Source organism: Ruditapes philippinarum, unplaced genomic scaffold (assembly GCF_026571515.1).
Source record: "Ruditapes philippinarum isolate M1 unplaced genomic scaffold, ASM2657151v2 ctg3459_1_1_1_1, whole genome shotgun sequence".
Classification (NCBI taxonomy): domain Eukaryota; kingdom Metazoa; phylum Mollusca; class Bivalvia; order Venerida; family Veneridae; genus Ruditapes; species Ruditapes philippinarum.
Genome location: NW_026855417.1, coordinates 122,706 through 142,255, shown reverse-complemented (window position 1 = coordinate 142,255; position 19,550 = coordinate 122,706). Strand labels below are relative to the sequence as shown.

At 32.5% G+C, this 19,550-nt stretch overlaps 1 protein-coding gene across 1 annotated transcript in view; it reads left to right on the top strand.

Annotated features, from left to right (window-relative positions):
• Window positions 1-17,562, top strand: part of LOC132743241 (uncharacterized) — a 38,908-nt gene extending 21,346 nt beyond the window's left edge. Inside the window, exons 4-6 of the mRNA XM_060731776.1 lie at window positions 7,258-7,482; window positions 10,159-10,931; window positions 12,110-17,562. Coding sequence (XP_060587759.1) covers window positions 7,258-7,482; window positions 10,159-10,931; window positions 12,110-16,917 — 5,806 coding nt within the window. The 3' untranslated portion in view covers window positions 16,918-17,562. The remainder of the gene's footprint in view (window positions 1-7,257; window positions 7,483-10,158; window positions 10,932-12,109) is intronic.
• Window positions 17,563-19,550: the final 1,988 nt, after the last annotated feature.

Below are 19,550 nucleotides of genomic sequence, written 5' to 3'. Positions count from 1 at the left end.
GACGCTTGTTACTGGGTCGGGTGGGGCTGCGTTCATTGAACGCCGCCTTTCCTTGTCGATCTTGTTTATCATATTTTAGGGATGTTGCACTTCACATTATCCGTCATGTACAGACTCAATTAAACCGAGTCTGCAGTTCTCTACTAATTTTGTTGTGATTAATGCTTCCGAGGATTCACTTTGTTTCCAGATGTATGCCTAATTTCACATTTTAGGTTACCATACAAAAGATATGGCGGATAGCGTGCACCATAGGAGCCCCTTTTTGAGGTCTTCGCCGCCCATTTTTGTTATCGTACAGTAGTAAATACTTCATTCTGATTGGCTTAGAGCAGGCTATGAACGGGTAGAAATAGTCAACTTACTTTTCGTTTCGAAATTTTCAATCATAGCCATGAATTCGTTTAAATATTCTAAAATTATGTTCGACATTTTTTTAGTCCTCTTATGCACAGCTATATTGAACGTACACATTTTTCTATTATCCGAATGGGAAATGGTTTTTTTCTAAATTTTATTTTATATTTAATTCAGTTGGCTGATCATCTCTATCATATTAAAAAGAAATACTCTTCATTTTGGTTTTCCAAAATTTAATGATACATTTTATGCTATGATTAAATTTATACATCATTTTAGCTTTATAAACGTCACATCAGTCGTCATTTTTTATAGGTAAGATGATCCGAATGTATAATGGTTTTGGTACATTTGATTATTGTTGTTTTTTTTTAATACAATAGACACAGAACTGAGGACAGATAGCAAGCATAAAAAAAATATTTCTATTTATCGAGGTTTTGCATATGTAGGGAAAACATTGGAGAGTTACACAAAAGAAGGACTTTGTAAAACGTATCGCAATATGTATAAGAAATTAGCCGGTAATCCTCCATGCAGTCAAAAGTGCTGTAGAAGTTATAAATGTCAATTTTATAAGTAAGTAAAATGTATTGTTCTTTCAGCCTTTATTTTGCAAAAAAATATTCATTCATATCTGAGTTTACGCTGTTTGAATTATATTTTTAATCTAATTCTTCAATCCTTTATATTTACCTTAAACTTAAAGATTTTGTGTTTCACATATAAGATAGTAATCACTATTTCAACATTAGCCAATATTGACATAGTGGATAACCATTTTCATAAGTCTTCACAAACTAGTGAATGTTATTTAACTTGTCATAAATTTTTAACATCGTACGGCAAAACATTAAGGTCCCTTAAATTAAGGTCACACTAAGAAGAGATCAAAGAATAGTAAGAAGAAATAAAATACAAATTATACTGATCATTTAGTTGTTATGAATTGTGGGTTTTTAATGAAATATCCTCTATTGTGAATTGTGATGATGAGCTTTTATGCGGAGTTTTTTTTTAAGAAAAAGGTTTAAATTGTAAGGAAGTGTAAATTCAGAAAACAAAAACTAGCAAATTTGGTGCTGCATTTGTGCAAGTCATTCTATTGTAAAGAATATCGAAAGAAGTTACTTCTTCGGTATCGCATATTGTACATAGCTATTTTAAACAGATAATTAGTTATAACATTGTTTTTTTTTAAAGTTGTAACCCTTAGGATATGTGGCCTGCCTTTTGACGTCTTATCTGTGACATGCAGGATTCATAACCTCTGATCCCTTTTCAAAATTCCATTTTATTTAGTTCCGCACATTGTTTTCTCGTTTAGGGCACACGCTTTTTATTACTTAGGACCATATGCCGCGTTTCATGGAATAACACTTACGTGTCACATAGAAGGTTCCATGATAACCGCCATATGAACACATCTGCGGATGTTTCAAAATTGTACCAGTTCAAGTTAAATGTTGAATTTCGCTTAAGCCGGTGCTAGGGGCATGGACGGTAGTTTGCACTTGACAGTACCGTCCATGAACAGGCTCAATCAAACTGAGCCTGCAACTTTTTCAAATATTTTGCCGTTTTGGGCTTTTTGTTGGGATTCTTATTTTCTCTATGAATTAACTGCAACGAACCTACAAGCATATACTTAAAGGGGTCATACCATGCGCTCATCCTCAAAATTCTGATACCGCGAACACTTTTTCAACCGGTATTTTGAACAAAAGCAAGTCATGTAAAGCAATCAAAATAGATTTGAATTGAATTTCTTTTGCAAAGAAGATGTCCTTACTTCTAGTTTTAATGTTCCAAATGCCTTGACACAAGTCTTCCCTTTCTTCTCAGTATTTCGCGTTGAATGCGATTCTGATTTTGGATACTGCGTATACCCGGCGTTGAAGTGTTACATAAATTGAGAAATTAAACTTATATTTCACACAGCTGGAAGTTACTTTAATGTAGAACCTGTTTCATAAATATATTTTAAATCGTTGTTATTTTTCCTCCGTCGAAAAATGTCTTAAAATTAGAGAGTGTACGCAGTATCATAATGTCTATTTCCTGTTAATAGTTCGTTTTAAGGCATTTTTTTCGTACAAAAAAGATGCAAAACAGTTTTGCTTTCAATAATCATTATACTCATGGGATATTTTCCTTCAAACATTTTGAGCCTGAATCAGCAAACGACAATTTTCAAAATCAAGGTTTATTTTAATGATGCAAATTTATAGAATATTAAACATTTATTTTCATTCATAGTTTGAATATTTTGGTATTCAAACTTTCGTTTCATTACACTCTTCTTTATTGTTTAACCATGTTGGTGTGTTTGGTCATACATCATTGTACCTCTTGTAATTTTTCCATATATGCATTATGTAACAATTCGCCATTTTGACCTTTGATATTGCATGTTATAATTATCGACGCACAATTTAAATACCTAGGTATGCTTCTTTAAGTGATCATTTCTTTTAATTTTTTTTGTCTATTACTTGCATAATATTATTTCCTTTACCATCTTTGGAAAATATGCACCATTCTTTAACTTTTTGGGTCCAGCTAGGTTCCTTGCCGGTGGTCCTGTGTTGTTGGGTTTTGTGGGGGTTACGTTCATGGAACGCCGCCTTTCCTTGTAGATCTTGTTTTTCATATTAAATAATATGTTATTCGAGGCACTTCCAGCTCTTAACAACAGCTCTAATCAAGGCGTGTGTATCTCGTTTATGTTCTATCTTGTTTTGTATGTTAGATCAATACAGTGTATCGTTTCCCAAATACCCTTAATCAGCACTAGGCACTTGTTGGTCATCAATTGCAAATGGAAAGTTTGCAACACGTTCTGTTTGATTCTAACAGTAGTAAAACCATGAATTTGATGACTGCCATAATGCCCGCCGTATCAATTAACACATCTGCGGATGATTCTAAATTCAAAATTTAATCATATCCATGATTAAATGTTGAATTCTGGTGGACGGTAACTTGCACGTTCCAGTACTTCCATGAACAGGCTCAATCAAACCGAGTTGCAACATTTTCAATTTTTGACATTTTGAGCGTTCTTTGGAGACTCTTTATTTCTCTCTATTATACTTGTTTCTGAAATGGGTTACGGTAAAATGCATTGTTTCAAAACTATTTTGTCCTAGATCAATGAATAGAGGCAAAGAAATTCATAAACACATTGTTGCATCTCATGTATGTTAGTTTGATGTTAGAAGCACTCATTTTCCAGAACGATTTATACTCAAAGAAATGTGCGGAATATAATTACCTTGTATCAACGTTGCCTGAGAGCTACATTTTGTTAAACATGTTAAACAGAGATGGTTAGTACAAAGAACCAGAAGCTTGTTTTGATCAGGGCTAACTTTTCTAATGTAACAGTTATCTTGTGTTTCAAATACACCATGGGTTGTAGAAATTGATGCAATTGACGAGTGTGTGAGCTCTGGAAGAAATTCGATTTCACATCTTTTGTCAAATAGAATTAAACAGCTTCCAAAATGGCCAAAGTTTCTTATTACTCCCAGGAATATCCAATATCTAACATCTCTAAGAAAAATGAAGCTTGTGTATCTTTACTCAAATGACTCAAGAAATATAGACTACATTAAGGTTTTTATTAAAAAGTCATGTCCTAAACATCATAAACAAACTTGTTTTATATCATCCAGGCATTAAAATTGTTAACTGATAATAAAGATAATAAAACTGTCCGTGACTTACCTGCAGATTTAGGCGATATTTATGATATAAATTTTGGTAGATAGTTTGGTTATACATCTTACAGCATTCCCAAATTAATATTGGATATCATTTGTTCCGCAATAAATCCTTTTTCAAAATCAGACATTTTCATCGTTCTTAAGTCTCCAAAACTTTCATTAACAGAAGATGAATTTGACCTATGTTTTAAGTCCGGAAATTCCTTCTTCTTAAGGATAAATGTAGATTATCGCAATTCTTGCGAAGCTTTTAATTTTGGCTTATTAATAAAAAATAATGATAATTATCGAATTTCGCTTCATTCTTTCACACCTTAATATTTGTTTAGCACGATGCCTGGAAATGATAGGAAAAATATTGCTGATTTAGCGATGCATGTTGCTAACTCTGGTAATTCCATTTTAAGAAAAATGTTTCTGTCTTCAATGAAAAAGAAAAGGAAAGATTTACTAAAGGAGCCTGTTTTAAATAATATTGATTTGGAAAACCCTATGCGTTAAGGCACTAGATCTATTGATACAACAAATGCTTCAAAAGTCGGAAATGTTACACTATCATACGTTGCAGCAGCGAAAGGACACAATTTTAAGGACCAGTTAAAGCTTTTATATAGAAAAGGTGCAGATTTAAACATCCTTGTAAAATGCCTGATGCTAATAAGTTCTTAAGACATATTTAGTAAGCTAGAAATGACGAAGCTACATTACTATTCAGGATATAGCCTGTCTCTTGCATATTGCATCACAACATATTTGGACATATATATGGACATGTTTCAACTGTCAACAAACAATTCTTTGGCTTTTGTAAACAATCATTTGAGTTTGCACACAGGTCACTTTGCATGTGAGAATGGACATCTAAATGTGGTTTAGCCATTTGAAAGGCTACATTCCAAAACATTTATCGATGAATATATACATGCACTATGCTTCTAAACACAATCATAAACATATTGCAGAGTGGCTTGTGTCAAATGGTTATCGTTTGAATGCATTTCGAATAAGCGTTCCTTTGAAGCTTTATGTCAGATCAAAAATAGATGGTTTCAAATTAGAAGAAAATGACTTTGGGACATTTCCAAATGATTCTATTTCGCTTGAAAACTTCATCAATCCATTAGATATTTGGTGGTTGTTTTAAGGATAACCCACCGGGTCAAATGATGTTGCTTTATATCTTCTAGTAACTTTCATGAGAACTGGTGTTTTTCGATGCATTGTAACTAGGATATAACATTTCTATAAACAAAATTCTTAAACTAAAGAGAAGATAACTCTTGCAATTAAGGTGATAGAGTTATGAACATTGTCAAACATGATGTGAGTGGTGACAAAGAACAATTTAATTTTTTTAAGTCTAAAGTAGATACCATTTACAGTAATAAGGAAGAAAAGTGAAAAATATAACAATTTTCATAAATATACCATTTATTGTAACATAGAAGAAAAATAAAAATTGAATCTTCTCACGCATGATTTGAGTGATAATAAGGAACATATACCGGTACTTGAAGTAGATATCTCGAGAAATAGAAATTGTAGAAAACAAACAACATTTTTCATAAAAATTTAAGGATGATAATTCTGATAATATAGGCGCTATAGTAATTACTCTTGTCACTTATGGCATGGACGGTGATAAATAAGACATACTTAAAGTTTGAAGTAGATTAAGAAAATATGAACTCATTTTATTACAATTCAAGTTTTAAGGGGCTAATTCTAATATTTCTTATTACGTGTGTAAGAAGACACTTAAATAATTGTTACCTTCCATGTGGATTTAGTGCAGCTGAATTATAGAACATTTTGGCACCATTCAACGTTGAATTTGTCGCATTCTTATTATATTATCATTCTTGTGAAAATCAAAATGTAAAAAATCGCAATAATTATCCTTACTTTTCGCATATTTCTTTCGAATTGTAGCTTATTTACAGTAGCAATGACTATGATGAAAGTTCTTCAAAATAAAATGTCAAAAACGGCCATACCTCTGTCTAAATCCATAATAGAGTTACGGGCAATGATCTACTATTATGCTTTCAAATAAGATTGTGAAGTTTCAAACTATTCCCTTCGGTAGTTTTGGAGATACCAACTTGCATGCAAATACCATGAACAACCCCATCAAACCGAGTCTGCAACATTTTTTAAATTTTCTTTTCAGACCTTCATAAGGGATTCGGTTTTTCATTATTTTAACAAAAGTGTGACATAGAGAACTTCTTAAATTCTTAAATATATACATCGGATGATAACGAACCATATTGATAACAACCTAGCTATGATGAAATATGTGGCCATAATTGTTTAAGCAATGGAACAGTCTTCGGCAAATTTTGCATGCTTAATATCGCTGATTCAGAAATCGTCGGTCACCTACGGAGAAAAGGGTAATTACTGGTTAGTAATTGAGGAAGGTCAGTTAGGTGGACCGGCCCTTGAGAAATCACAGAAATTGTGTTAAAATTTGCGTTGAAACAGATAAACAGCTAAAAAAACATGTTTTTCTTAACGACATTAATATTAATTTGAAAAAGAGACGTATTTCTTTAAAAAAAAATAAAAAAAATTAAAGAACAATGTAGGTGACTTGCTGTTGTTATTTTAAAAATCGTTAAAGTGACGATGGAAATAAAGTACATGGAAATAAAGTATTGGAACATGTATTTCAGGTCCATACCCTAGGTGATCAATTTGAACACAATACTAATACTTGTATCATTATTAGACTAAAAACTGACGTATGTTAATGTAGAATTGAACAAAAAGTAGAGACGTTGAAGAAGATTCCAACTACAAGAAAAAAAGAATAAAACTATCGTCATTCTATTTACTACTTGATATTTTTATAGGGATGAAATTGACATTTCGTCCTCTACTGACGGTATAAACACTGAAAAGTATACATTTCTACTTCCAAAATTGTGATATTATCAATTAATTGTTAATAGTCGAATGCGATTTGTTCTGACTGCCAGTCATCTTTAACGTTTTAAAACTGTTTTTTTTTTCCTTACTTTCTCGGTCAATATTCGAAATAAATTATGTCTTAAATCAGGTTGCATTGTGTTTACATAAAATGTCACATGGCGTTGTTTATAGATAAGTTTTAGATAAGAGTAGATCCGAATGCATTACGGACTTTGTACATTTGATATTTCTTACTTGGTTTTTGGAAAACAATGGACGCGGAACTAAGGACGGATAGTGAACACCAAAACTTTGTTTCCATTTATCGAGGTTTTGCATATGTTGGTGAACAATTGGAGGGTTATACAAAAGAAGGACTAGACAGAACGTATCAAAACATTTATAAAACATTAGCGGGTAATCCTCCGTGCAAAAGAGAGTGCAGTAGAATTCATAAATGTCAGTTTACAAAGTAAGTAAAGTTTATTATTCTTCCAACTTCACGTTTGTTTAAATACATTTTTTTTAATTCTTATATATAAATTTATATCGGAGATGCGGCGGTTGGGGAACATTGTGCAGTTCTATTTAAGAAATTGTAATGTACCATGTCCCCTTTTTCTCGTATCAACATTAGCTATAAACCTTTCGAAAATAGCTATGTTGTACATTTAAGATAGTGATAACGATTTCTATGGTAGACAATATTGACATAAGATTAACCTAAGTTCTCGTTTGTATCGTTTTATCTCTTTTTTCTTACCTTTTTCATAAATATTGAAAAAAGTAAGCTGTGTAAATGAACTTACAAATCTATTATCGGGCCAGATTTGTGCTCTGCGTTTATGGATTGAGTGACTTATAAGTCAGTAAATGTGGTCATAACAAGTTAATATTCAAAATAAGAAATATATATTTAATCTTGATGTTTACCCTTTTGATGAATATTTAAATAAAATTCATTAAAAGAGTAAATTATGTTCTTTGCAACCATGGATAAGTCACCATATCTAATTCACAAACGTTCTTGGCGGAGTATCTGTGTGTCTAGTAGAGTTTTAGTTTACCAGAAAATTCTAAAACTATTGAAAATAATATTGCAAGAGAAGACAACAATGGAGATAATATCAGTTGAATCTGGATTGCCCATGTTTTTGTTTTGATTTTCATTTCTCTCGACGGAACTCCCCTTCCCAGACTTTCATACTCACCACAGGAAGACGACATTCTTAATCTCTCTGTTGTAATAGTTTAAACTGGTCGTGCAAGATCAATGATAGCAATTATTCTACTTTTTTGTTTAAAAATATTGGAGCCAATACTACCTAAGTTAGGGGAAGAGCGAAATGTTGTATCTTTCTTTATTCCTTATTGATATACTCACTCAGTTAACACATTATAATTTCGGTATATTCATTGCTATTAAGAACTCCCTTTTCAATATTTCATCTAAATTTCATCTGTTGTAAAGCGAAAGTCAGCGTTTAAACACAAAAACAATGTATACAGAATTAAATGATTTAAGAAAAAGTGTAAGCCGATAAAATATGTAATGTGAGTCATAGAAACAAGCAAATTTGATGTTACAATATTTGTCATTAAAACAGTTTGTGTTAGCACATGACCGCCTCCGTGACCGGTGGGTTAGAGTCGATGACTTCTAATCGAGTTACCTCTGTGGCAAGGGTTCGATCCCCGGGAGATGCTTTGGTAGTTTAGCACGGAGGAAGGCAGACTAGTACTGGTGTAACTCTCCAGGAACGATGGTTAGGTAACTACCCGCCTATAAGACTGAAATACTGTTGGGAAAAGGCGTAAAATCAAACAAACCATGGAATTGTGATGAAGTTGTAGAAGTTGTTTCAACGAGAATGTGTATATTTATGATTTTTGAAACAATCCCATATGTCAACGTTTTAAAGACATTTCAGCATGACATTATTGTTGAATTTCGTTCTCTCCAATTGTTTTGTTGTTTATCTTTTAGCTGGGTGGTTCATTATTCCTCTCTTGAATACTGCTTAATCAGCCATACGATATTTTCCTGCTTTTCAAATAAGTCTGTGCTCAGCTTATCCGTGATATACAGGCATAACCTTTGAACAAATTTAACTTTATCAGTTTTTCGTTGCGGGCATAGCATATTAGCTTGACTTTTCTCGGAGTAAAAAAATAGAGGTATCGTTACATTCGTGGCGGCGTTCCCGTCCGCAAACATTAACCTTGATCTTCATACTTGGTCACCATAACCTTTTGGACAAGACCTTTAAGTATACTAGACAAAACATTACCTTTGTTCATAACTGACCTTGAGCTTTAAGTTCAAATGTCTAAATTTTACTTGATTTTTGCTGAATATTTGCTATTCATGGTTATTACTTTGTTATTTATCAAATAGATTGTCTTCAAACTGCAACACAAAAATATTTTGGATAGACTTTCAAGTTGACTAGGCAGACCTTAACCCACACACATAAATGTATATCAAACTCATATTAACCTCTGCTGATTTATTACCCTGGCCTTTTGAAGGTTAAATTATTGAATTTTCAATGCTTTCTGCAATAATTGACCGTATATTGGTCGTTAATTGATTATCTTCATTCTTGGACAAAACAACCTTTTGACCTTTCTAAAAGGTTTACCTGGCATTGACCTTGAGTTTTGAATGACCTTGACCGTCAAGGTCAAATTTCTGAATTTTGGTTAAATTGTCATTATTTTATTGTATGTATTAATTTATGTACGGATTTGATTTATACTTAGACAAATTTGTGGCCGAACAAACATATTGAATAATTGAGATGTGACTCTGATCTTTAATTTTTGACCATCAAGGTTAAATTAATATTTTTCTCAAATAGCTTTGGCATTTGAATCATCTGCAGTTTAAAATTTGAAATCCAACTTTGTTAACAGCTGACCTAGATTTTGATGCAGTGATCTACTTTTGAACTTTGATATCACCTGGCCTAGATAATTTGACGAAGTGACCTACTTTCTTGTCCTTCGGACATTTGGACCATGTGCAAGTTTAGGATATAAAATTGAACATCTACTTCATTAACCTTTGGTGAACAGGTATGTAATTTGGACCTGGTTCACAGCTTCATATGTAAAATATTACTTTGAATTGTTTATTATTCAGATGGTGCAAAACGTGCAATGGTTGGCGAAATCAACTGCTTAAAACAAGAAAATCACATCATGTTTCTTGGGAAGTTTCTCATTCTTGGAAATGGCCAAACGGATACACAGACATTGTTGAGATCTATATTCCAGCTGGATGGCAGAGTGACCAAAATGATGCCCTTGATATCAAAGATATATCTACTGCATGTTATATCTGGGAAAATTGTTCTAAACAGTTTCAAGTAAAACCGTTCATTATCAAGAAAATACGGCAATTCAGAAATCAATATTTTGCCCATAACACTTCTCTGAAAGCATCTGATTTAGAGAAAACACGAGTATTTGATGTTTTGAAGGACCTATTGAATGAGACCGAGGTACAAAGTCATATTGACGTTCAAGATTGCCTCCACCATCTTTCAACTATTGAACAGGGATACCACATGGAAAATTTTATGGTTGCATTTCAAAATCTTGTCAAGCATCATAATATTCAATATTGTACTCAAGGAGACAACTTAATAAAAGGGCAAGAATATTTACGAACAAATGTTGAAAATATTCAGAAAGATATAAGAATATTCAGAAGAGATATGAATAAGTTATTTCAAATAAACGAAACCATTTTCTCAAAATGGTTTTCATGGACGAAAAGGTTTGTCTCAAGTAACAAAATACACATTACTTTATTTATTGTGGTTTTGCTATCAATAGTCGCATTATGCGGTTTGATATTGCTCTCCAAACGTTATGAAGCCGAAACCGAAAAAGAGGAACGTCATGATGAAGGTATGTTTTTGTTGTTATTTTGGTTACGATTTGTATAATGTATCTTATATGATTAGGCCTGTTTTATTTTCCTTGTCTGTGTCATATTTTACAGTATATTTGTTATATGGGCCAGTGTTATTAAATTTCTTAAGTCATGTCGGTGTAAATTAAGATGGAATAACAACATTCTTCTTTAAATATAATGGAGAAATCACATGCTTTCATGGAAAAGACACTTATAATTTGTTTAAAGGGGAAAACAAACTTCCAAACTGTGTTGATTATAAATTATATTTCCTATTCTTAAAGATCGTTCAGCACGACATTATGGTTGTGTTTACGGTAGTTTAAGTTTTAACTATTTGGCATTTTTAGTTGGGTTGTTCCGATATTCCTACTTAAATAATGTTGAATCACCCTTAGAATAAATTGCCTGCTTTTTAACTTGGCCTTCTGACGTCTTATCTGTGATATGCAGGCTTCATTATCTCTATCCCCTTTCAAAATTCCATTTTGTTTAGTTCCGCCCATTGTTTCTTGTTAAATGCACATGCTTTTTATTACTTGGGAACTACACGCCGCTTTTCATGGAATGGCACTACTGTGTCACATTGAATTTTCCATAATAACGGCCGTATGAACACATCTGCGGATGTTTCTGAATACAAAATTTCACCATTTCATGTTGAATTCTGCTTGAGACGGTGCTAGATGGCGTGGACCTGAACATGCTAAATCAAACCGAGTCTGCAACATTTTCAATTTTGCCGTGTAGGGCTTCCTTTAGGAATTCTAATTTTCTCTATTTCACAATTTTGTCAGATTTTATTAAAGTTTTAGGTAAGCCTCAGTACTTTCCGTAATATTTTATTGCTATATAACGTTGGTCATAACAATATAAATATATATCAATTCTTTCTGCGGTGAAGATACATGAACAAAGAAAGAAATAATATATCAACAAAAGGGGAGACCCGTTTCAGAACGAACATATATAACCCGAGAAATTTATTTTAAAGAGGATTTAAATATTATAAATCTTGAGACATCCCTTTAATACTCTCCAATTTATTAAGTAGTTGTCCATTATATTATTTTTTGGAATATATGCATTATGCGTTATTGGGCCTTACAAGTTATGTTATCTAGCTAACTCTAGTTTACTGTAAAGAGTTGTGTTCTATTTTGTTTTGCAGCATGCATTTCTGAACAATACAGTGTACCGTATTCTCAAGATCTTCCACTGCTTGGGTATTTGAAAGAGCACAAGTCACTTGTTGGTCGTCAATGGCTAATGGAAAAATTGCAGAACGATTTGTTTCGATTGAATAGCAGTAAAAACCATGGTATTGTACTTGTTGCTGAAATGGGTTATGGTAAATCTGCATTTGTTTCAAAATTATTATGTCCGGGGTCGATTAATATAGCCAGAGATATTCATAAGCACATTGTTGCATTTCATGTTTGCAAGTTTGACGTGAGAAGCACCCATCTACCAGAGCGATTTATACGCAGACTTGTTGGATTCTTCTCAAAAAAGAGTGCAGAATACGGAAACATAGTATCAATGTTACCCGAGAGTCACATTTTGTTTAACAGAGATAGTTGTAACAAAGAACCCGAAGCGTGCTTTGATCAAGGCGTAACTATACCACTGAAACAGTTATCTAGTGTTTCAGATACACCGTGGATTGTAGTTGTAGATGCAATAGATGAGTGTGAGAGTTCAGATAGTAATACTATTTTAGACCTTTTGTCAAATAGAATTTACCAGCTTCCGAAATGGCTAAAGTTTCTTATTACCTCCAGGAATGTTACGCATTCAACATTGCTAAGAAAAATGAAGCTTGAATACCTTAACTCATCTGACTCAAAAAATATAGAGGACATAAAGTTTTTTATTCAAAAATCATTTCCTAAAAACACTAACGAAGACGTTATAAACAAAGTTGTTCTGGAAAGTGAAGGAAACTTCGTTTATATAATCCAGGCTCTAAAGTGGATTATCGATAACAACGACAATGGAACTATCCCTGTCTTTCCTGAAGATCTAGGCGATATTTATGACATAAACTTCAGCAGACAATTTGGCAGTTCATCTTATAAGATCCCTAAATCAATATTGGAAATCATTTGTTCAACGATGAATCCTGTTTCAAAATCAGAAATATTCGCTATTCTTAAATCTTCAAACAAAACATTAACAGCGATTGATTTTGATCAATATTTTAACTCCTTAAGCTTCTTTCTAAGAATAGATCAAGATGTTCGCATATCTCATCAGGCTTTATATTTTTGGCTCACTGATAAGCAAAATGAAAATTATCAAATCTCTCTTTCGTATGGTCACACTTTGATATCTAATTATTTATTCAGCAGGATGTCTGGATATGATTGTAAATATATTGTTAATCTAGCGATTCATGTTGCAAACTCTGGAAATTCAGCTTTAGAAAAAACATTTCTCACGTCAACATTTTTAGATTGTAACGGATTACTAAAGAAGCCTGTATTACATAAATTAATTTGGAAAACGCCGAGTGTTCAGGCACTTGCGTTATTGATACATCATTTCCAAGACGTAAATGGTTTAAATGAAGGAAATGTTACACCATCATTTGTAGCAGCAGCCAAAGGACATACCGACCAGTTAAAACTTTTATATAGAAAAGGTGCTGATTTTAACTTTATTGTTAAACGTCACATGATAATAGGTTCGCATGACATATTCAATAAGCTTGAAATGATGAAGCTGTATTATTATTCAGGATACAGTTTATTGCATATTGCATCGCAACATGGTCATATTTCAACTATAAAATATATTTTGGCAAAAAGCCATTCTTTGATTTACGTCAAAAATTCAATGGGTTTGAATGCTGGCCATGTTGCATGTGAGAATGGCCATTTAAATGTTGTCCGACTCTTGAAGAGCCTTCATTCTAAAAGCTTTTTCTATGAGTGTATGTACTACGCTTCTAAACGAAATCATAAACATATTGCAGAATGGCTTGTATCGAATGGATTTGTTTTTGAATGCATTTCCGACAAGCGCTCCTTTGAAGCTTTACAAAATGTAACACGTTTTAAAAAGTCACACTTAATTGAAAACGGTGTTGCTGTATTTCCAAATGATACTGTTAATTTACATCTTATTGTACCATTAGACAGTTGGTGGATTGTTTTTAAACAAAATCCACTTATGACTGCAATCGAAACAGGTTCAATGGATGTTGCTAAATATCTCCTTGAAACTTTTTATGAAACACGTAAATGTCATGACGCATTTGGTTTTACTGCAGCGCTTGCAAGTGTACGCTTCAATCGTACTGAACTGTATCACCTATTAACCAAAGAGTTAGTTTCTGACAAATGTGGAAGATTTCCAAAATATCTAAATACTGTTGAAGGTATGTTAATCACTAAACTGCCAAATAAATGTCCTGAAAGTGGAACAGTATCTCATGTCATAGCATTATACGTGCAAAGTAAACATATTTATTTATATATAATCCAGAATAAACTTCATGTGAATTGGAATCATGCAGATAAATTTGGAAATTTTCCGATCCATTACGCTGCTTCAAATCAAAATATCTTATTCATTGACTTGTTTGTAGAAGGTTTTATCTCGTCACAAAATGGCACTTCTTTGTCACTGACAGATACATTGGCCTTAAATGGCTCAACTGCGTATCACATAGCTGCAATATCTGGTCAATATATAAGTATGTCATTTCTAACAGACTCATTTGAGAAACCAATTCCAGATATAAAAGACGACTTTGGACGTAGTATTTCACATTACGTAGTATTAAGACAGTTCGATGGTTTTGTCGGCAATCAAGAAATGGAATATCACGTACAATCATTGTATATTCTTCGCTACTTGCTTGAGACATCATCTCATTCCATTACAGCACGTGATGATTCCGGTAGAAACATCTTGCACTATTGTCTTAGAAACGGCCATGCTCGTATAGTGGTATACTTGCAAGAACAGCAGAGTGAAAGCTTTTCCCTAATGCTATCACAAGATGATTATGACGGAAATAATCCGTTTGATGTTGCTGTAAAGGAGCACAACAAAACGCTCCCATTGATTTTTCCCGATAAAGATTTATTTTACGACATATATTTTACTTTTGCTAATATAAAATATGAAGATTATCCCAAGATAATGTCATCATGGGAGCTTACAATGCTGTTTATGATACAAATATTCTCTGCTGAAGATTACCGTGTTTTCATTAAGCCGAAATTAAAATATATAATGGAAAAAAGTATATACATTTTCAATGCTGTTTTGGTTTATCATAAAAACGTAAACGTAAAAAAGTTGCAAAGTTTTTTAATTGAAAGTAATATTAATCCTCTTACAGTTTTTATGCACGTTGTTGTTGCCCGCCATAAACCGCTTTCATTCATTTCATGTAATAAACCATTATTAATTTCCCCTTTACATTATCATTTACTAAATCACCATCATAAAGATTCTATTTTTCGTTTACCATATTTTTACATAAGTTATTTCCTTTACAACATTTTCACAAAAAATAAAAAAATATATGCTTTTCACTGCCCTGATGAAAACGGTTTTAACATATTTCATTATTCTTTAATCGGTGGTAACGTTCAGTCAGCCAGAATTCTAATGCGAGAAAACATTTCCATAACAAACAGTCACATTAATTTAAAAGACGTATTCTTAATGGCAATGTTATCTCGTTTAAAAAGTGACCAACGTAATTACATCGAATGTGATGACTATCCGCCCAGTCAAACACAAGCAAAATGTACTGATAAATTCCTCGTGGAAGTTTTGCAGGAGAAAAGTAAATTACTGAATTATAAATTTTTCTGTAATGAAAAATCCAGGGAATTGTCTCTTGTTCATTTATTGGCAGTAAATGGACTGGCTAAAACACTAGAAACTATTGCAAAAATGGTCGGGAAGAAAATATTGAGTTGTCAACATGAAAATGAGTTTACACCATTGTATTTTGCAAAACTTTTTCGCCAAGATTCCGTTGTTTCTTTGATTGGTGAGCATTACGGTTTTACACATCCAATAGTCCAGGCAGAGGAATGGTTTATTTGGTCAATGCTGAATAAATTCCCACAACTTAAGGTTTTTGAACCATTATTTCGTGTTTCAAATTCGTTGTCCCTTTCGCCATATTATTCTGGACATTTGCTAAAAGAGTCAATTTTGGTTTCCAAAGTTTTTAAAAATTCATTTTCAATAGGTGTCATTGATTTTACTCATAGTTGTGATATGGTATTAGGCTATCATTTATCGTCAGAAATACCGAATATTTTATCTAAGATACATCTTTTGGAATCATTATACTTTAACAAGGGATCAGTTTCTTGTAATTCACGAAAAGCTTCACTGATACAGCACAACAAAATGTTCCAAACAACCATAAAACCTATCTTATCTTTGGAAGATATAGAACATGGATGTCACGTTTTTAAGAAGCTGTTGCAACCATTTCTTGCCAAATTCTATCAAGTTAGTAAATTATTTAAACAGATGAAAACTACAAAAATCCATCATTGTAAAAGAAAATCAAGTTTTAGTTTGGACGATGTAAGAAACTATCAACTGTTAGTGTTAGCAAGAAAGTTATGCCTCAAGCTGCATAAACTGTATAAAAGTACAGCTATTTCGTTTTTGATACAGCATGGAAAATCATTTAAATTTCGAGTGCCAAATTCAAACACATTTCTCTATAGTAGAATGATAGCACTTGAATTCAATGTTAACGAAAAATTTAGTCTTTTATCAAAACTTCATCCACTTGTCTCTATAAATGACACTTCAGTATTTAAATATAAATATTTGAACATTATAAAGTCAACAATAGCTTATAAACATTTTAAGAATAAATTAGTAATTGATACATTTGGTATGAAAAGTTTTACTAACCAACCTGAAACGGAAGAACATATCACCAGGAGCTTTATTGTAAAAGAACCTTTTAAAGATTTACATTAGTTAAAAGATTATAAAAATTACCTATAACAGTTTCTTAAAAAAATTACAGAATTTGTTAAACTTGTTTTATAGTATTCATGTAAATATTAATTTTCAATGATATGTACCAACCCTCTTTCAGAAGAATATTCTTGTAAATAACTAATTGTATTTTATTTCATTTATCTCATCATTTTCAGGTATCATCATAATTTATTTTCGATGGCAAATTTTATTTGTTGATATATTTAATGACATATTGTCTAGGTCGGCCTCTGCTTATGTAATGTCCTGACGACATACTTTTTTTAAGATTATTAAGCTTACATTATTGATTATTTGTCAATTTAATCGCATTCACCTGTATATACATTAAGATATTCTATCTTTAGCTATCGATATAAGATAAGCAAGTAATGTTAACTTGGGAAAATGCCGATGTTGTGTAATTTCTAAATAAAAAGTGCTCAATTCAAATGCCTTTATCTTTCCTTCAAACAGTAACAAATGTGAAAGTGTTCTTTTTTAAGATTTATATTTAGAATTACATAGATAGATTTGTATATTATGGAGTCTATTTTTCTAAGTCATCATTTTACTGTTTTGAATGTACCTACTTATTTTGATGAAAGAATGTATTGCAGAGAAATATAATAAATGTAGGAAAAACGATATAATCTAACATTGTTTTATGTTGAATAAAATACCAATTATGCAGATTTGAAGATTTATCTGTCAATTTAATGGACCAGTAATCTTTAGTAACGTCAAGCACGCTGAAATATTTTGCGTCAGTTAATTTGGCAGCTAATACGGTCTTTGAATTTTGTCATTGAGTGCTTTCAATCTGGGCATACTCGTATTCTTTTTTATGCGTTTTTTTTCTACAATTACCAGAATATTTACCCATTCAGTCTGTTCCGTAAACTTCTTAATAATTCCATTTTATACGTCCAAAAGAATGTAATGAACGAATCTCCTTGAAATTCGTTGAAGAATTCATGATTGCGAAAATTGGGATGTAGTTAAGGTCTAACATGCGCCCTGAACTGATCAAAAATTATGCAAAGGTTCACTTTCTCGGACATGTCTGACCATTTTGAGTATATTTTCTGATCTCAAACCCATAGCAATATATATGATATTTGTTCCTGTTCCGACTTTCCTTTTAATGGACCTGTAAACATCAATTTTGCAGGTCTTTCAAATTTCTCAAAAGTTTCTGGCAGGTAAGATGACTGCCAATTAATCCTTTAATGGTGGTGAAATTCTCGTTAATTCCATTTTAAAGTTGAAGACAATGTTAATTTCTAATGTTTTCTTACAATGTTCTCATAATATTCCAATACAATAAAATCAATTTTAGATTTCTTCTGACACCATGTTTTGTTGTTGGGAGTTATAATAATCAAGTTCATTTCACAACATAGTGATATAACACGAGCACGTGTGTAAATTTATTCTGTCTTAAATTAAATGAATAGTGATCAGGACGGCCACGTAACACCAATAGATGCGGTTCTTTGGAGTGTATGGACAATTCAGGAGAAATTACTGGCCTAGTTCACTTCGGTTTTACTTTAAAAGTCCTTGTTTAGTTTAACCGTTGTCGGTATCGTCTATAATTCCGGCAAAAACGTCTTATCCTTGACTCAGGCGTTAAGAATAGATATGTCTGGGAAAAAACATTTTATTTTCGCTGAAATTACCATTTTTAGAACAATTTTCGGCTCAACGTCAGCAAATGCCACAAACTTCTCAACGGATACACCTATACAAGCGGACAAATTCAGATTCCCTGACCATCCCACCATATGAGGTCTGTGCAATCGAGCATGGGTCTGATAGAGACCAGCCTAAACTTCCCAGATTTGAATTGAAAAAAGGTCATTTCACAGTTCGAGTTTCGGCACAACGTCGACAAAATACCAGAAAAATCCAAGGACACATCTATTACCGGGGACACACTCTCAGACATCCGTGAAATGGAGGCTGGTGCTCGCAGGGGTCATCCGGAACTGGCGAGATATAAGCTGAAATGATCATTTATAGTATGATTTTCGGTTCAACGTCGGCAAAATACCCGAGTATTCCTGACATGAATCAAAATGTTCGCAAAAGGTGTTTTTGGGCATGGAAACATGGTGTCGAAACTTTACCAGCCAGTGATTAAAGTTTGGCACTTATAACCCGACACTTACATTTTTCGGTATAAATTGGTTGTTCAAGGACGGATTTTGGTTATATTTGAAACATACAGTATTCAACATCTCATACTTACTATTTAGAATTTTATTTATAATTCATTGACAATAAAATAGAAAAATAAACAAAACAAATAGGCTACTCTAAAATAAAAAATCACAGAATGGCTGTAAAAATTGTAACAAAATGAACAGATTGACGATATTTTTGTGCATTAACTAAAAGTATCACATTTCTATATAAAGTATCGAAATGTGCGTTTCAAACATTACGCCAGAGTAGGAATCGCTCCGCCCACTGATTCACGTGACCCGGTCAGTAAGAACCTTAGACAAAATACGGTACCCAAAACTGTGATGGCACTAATTTTACCAATGAATTTATCTTATATGAATTTTGTATATATAAAATTTTGATGCTTTTAATGGTTTTATTGAATAGTAGATCTA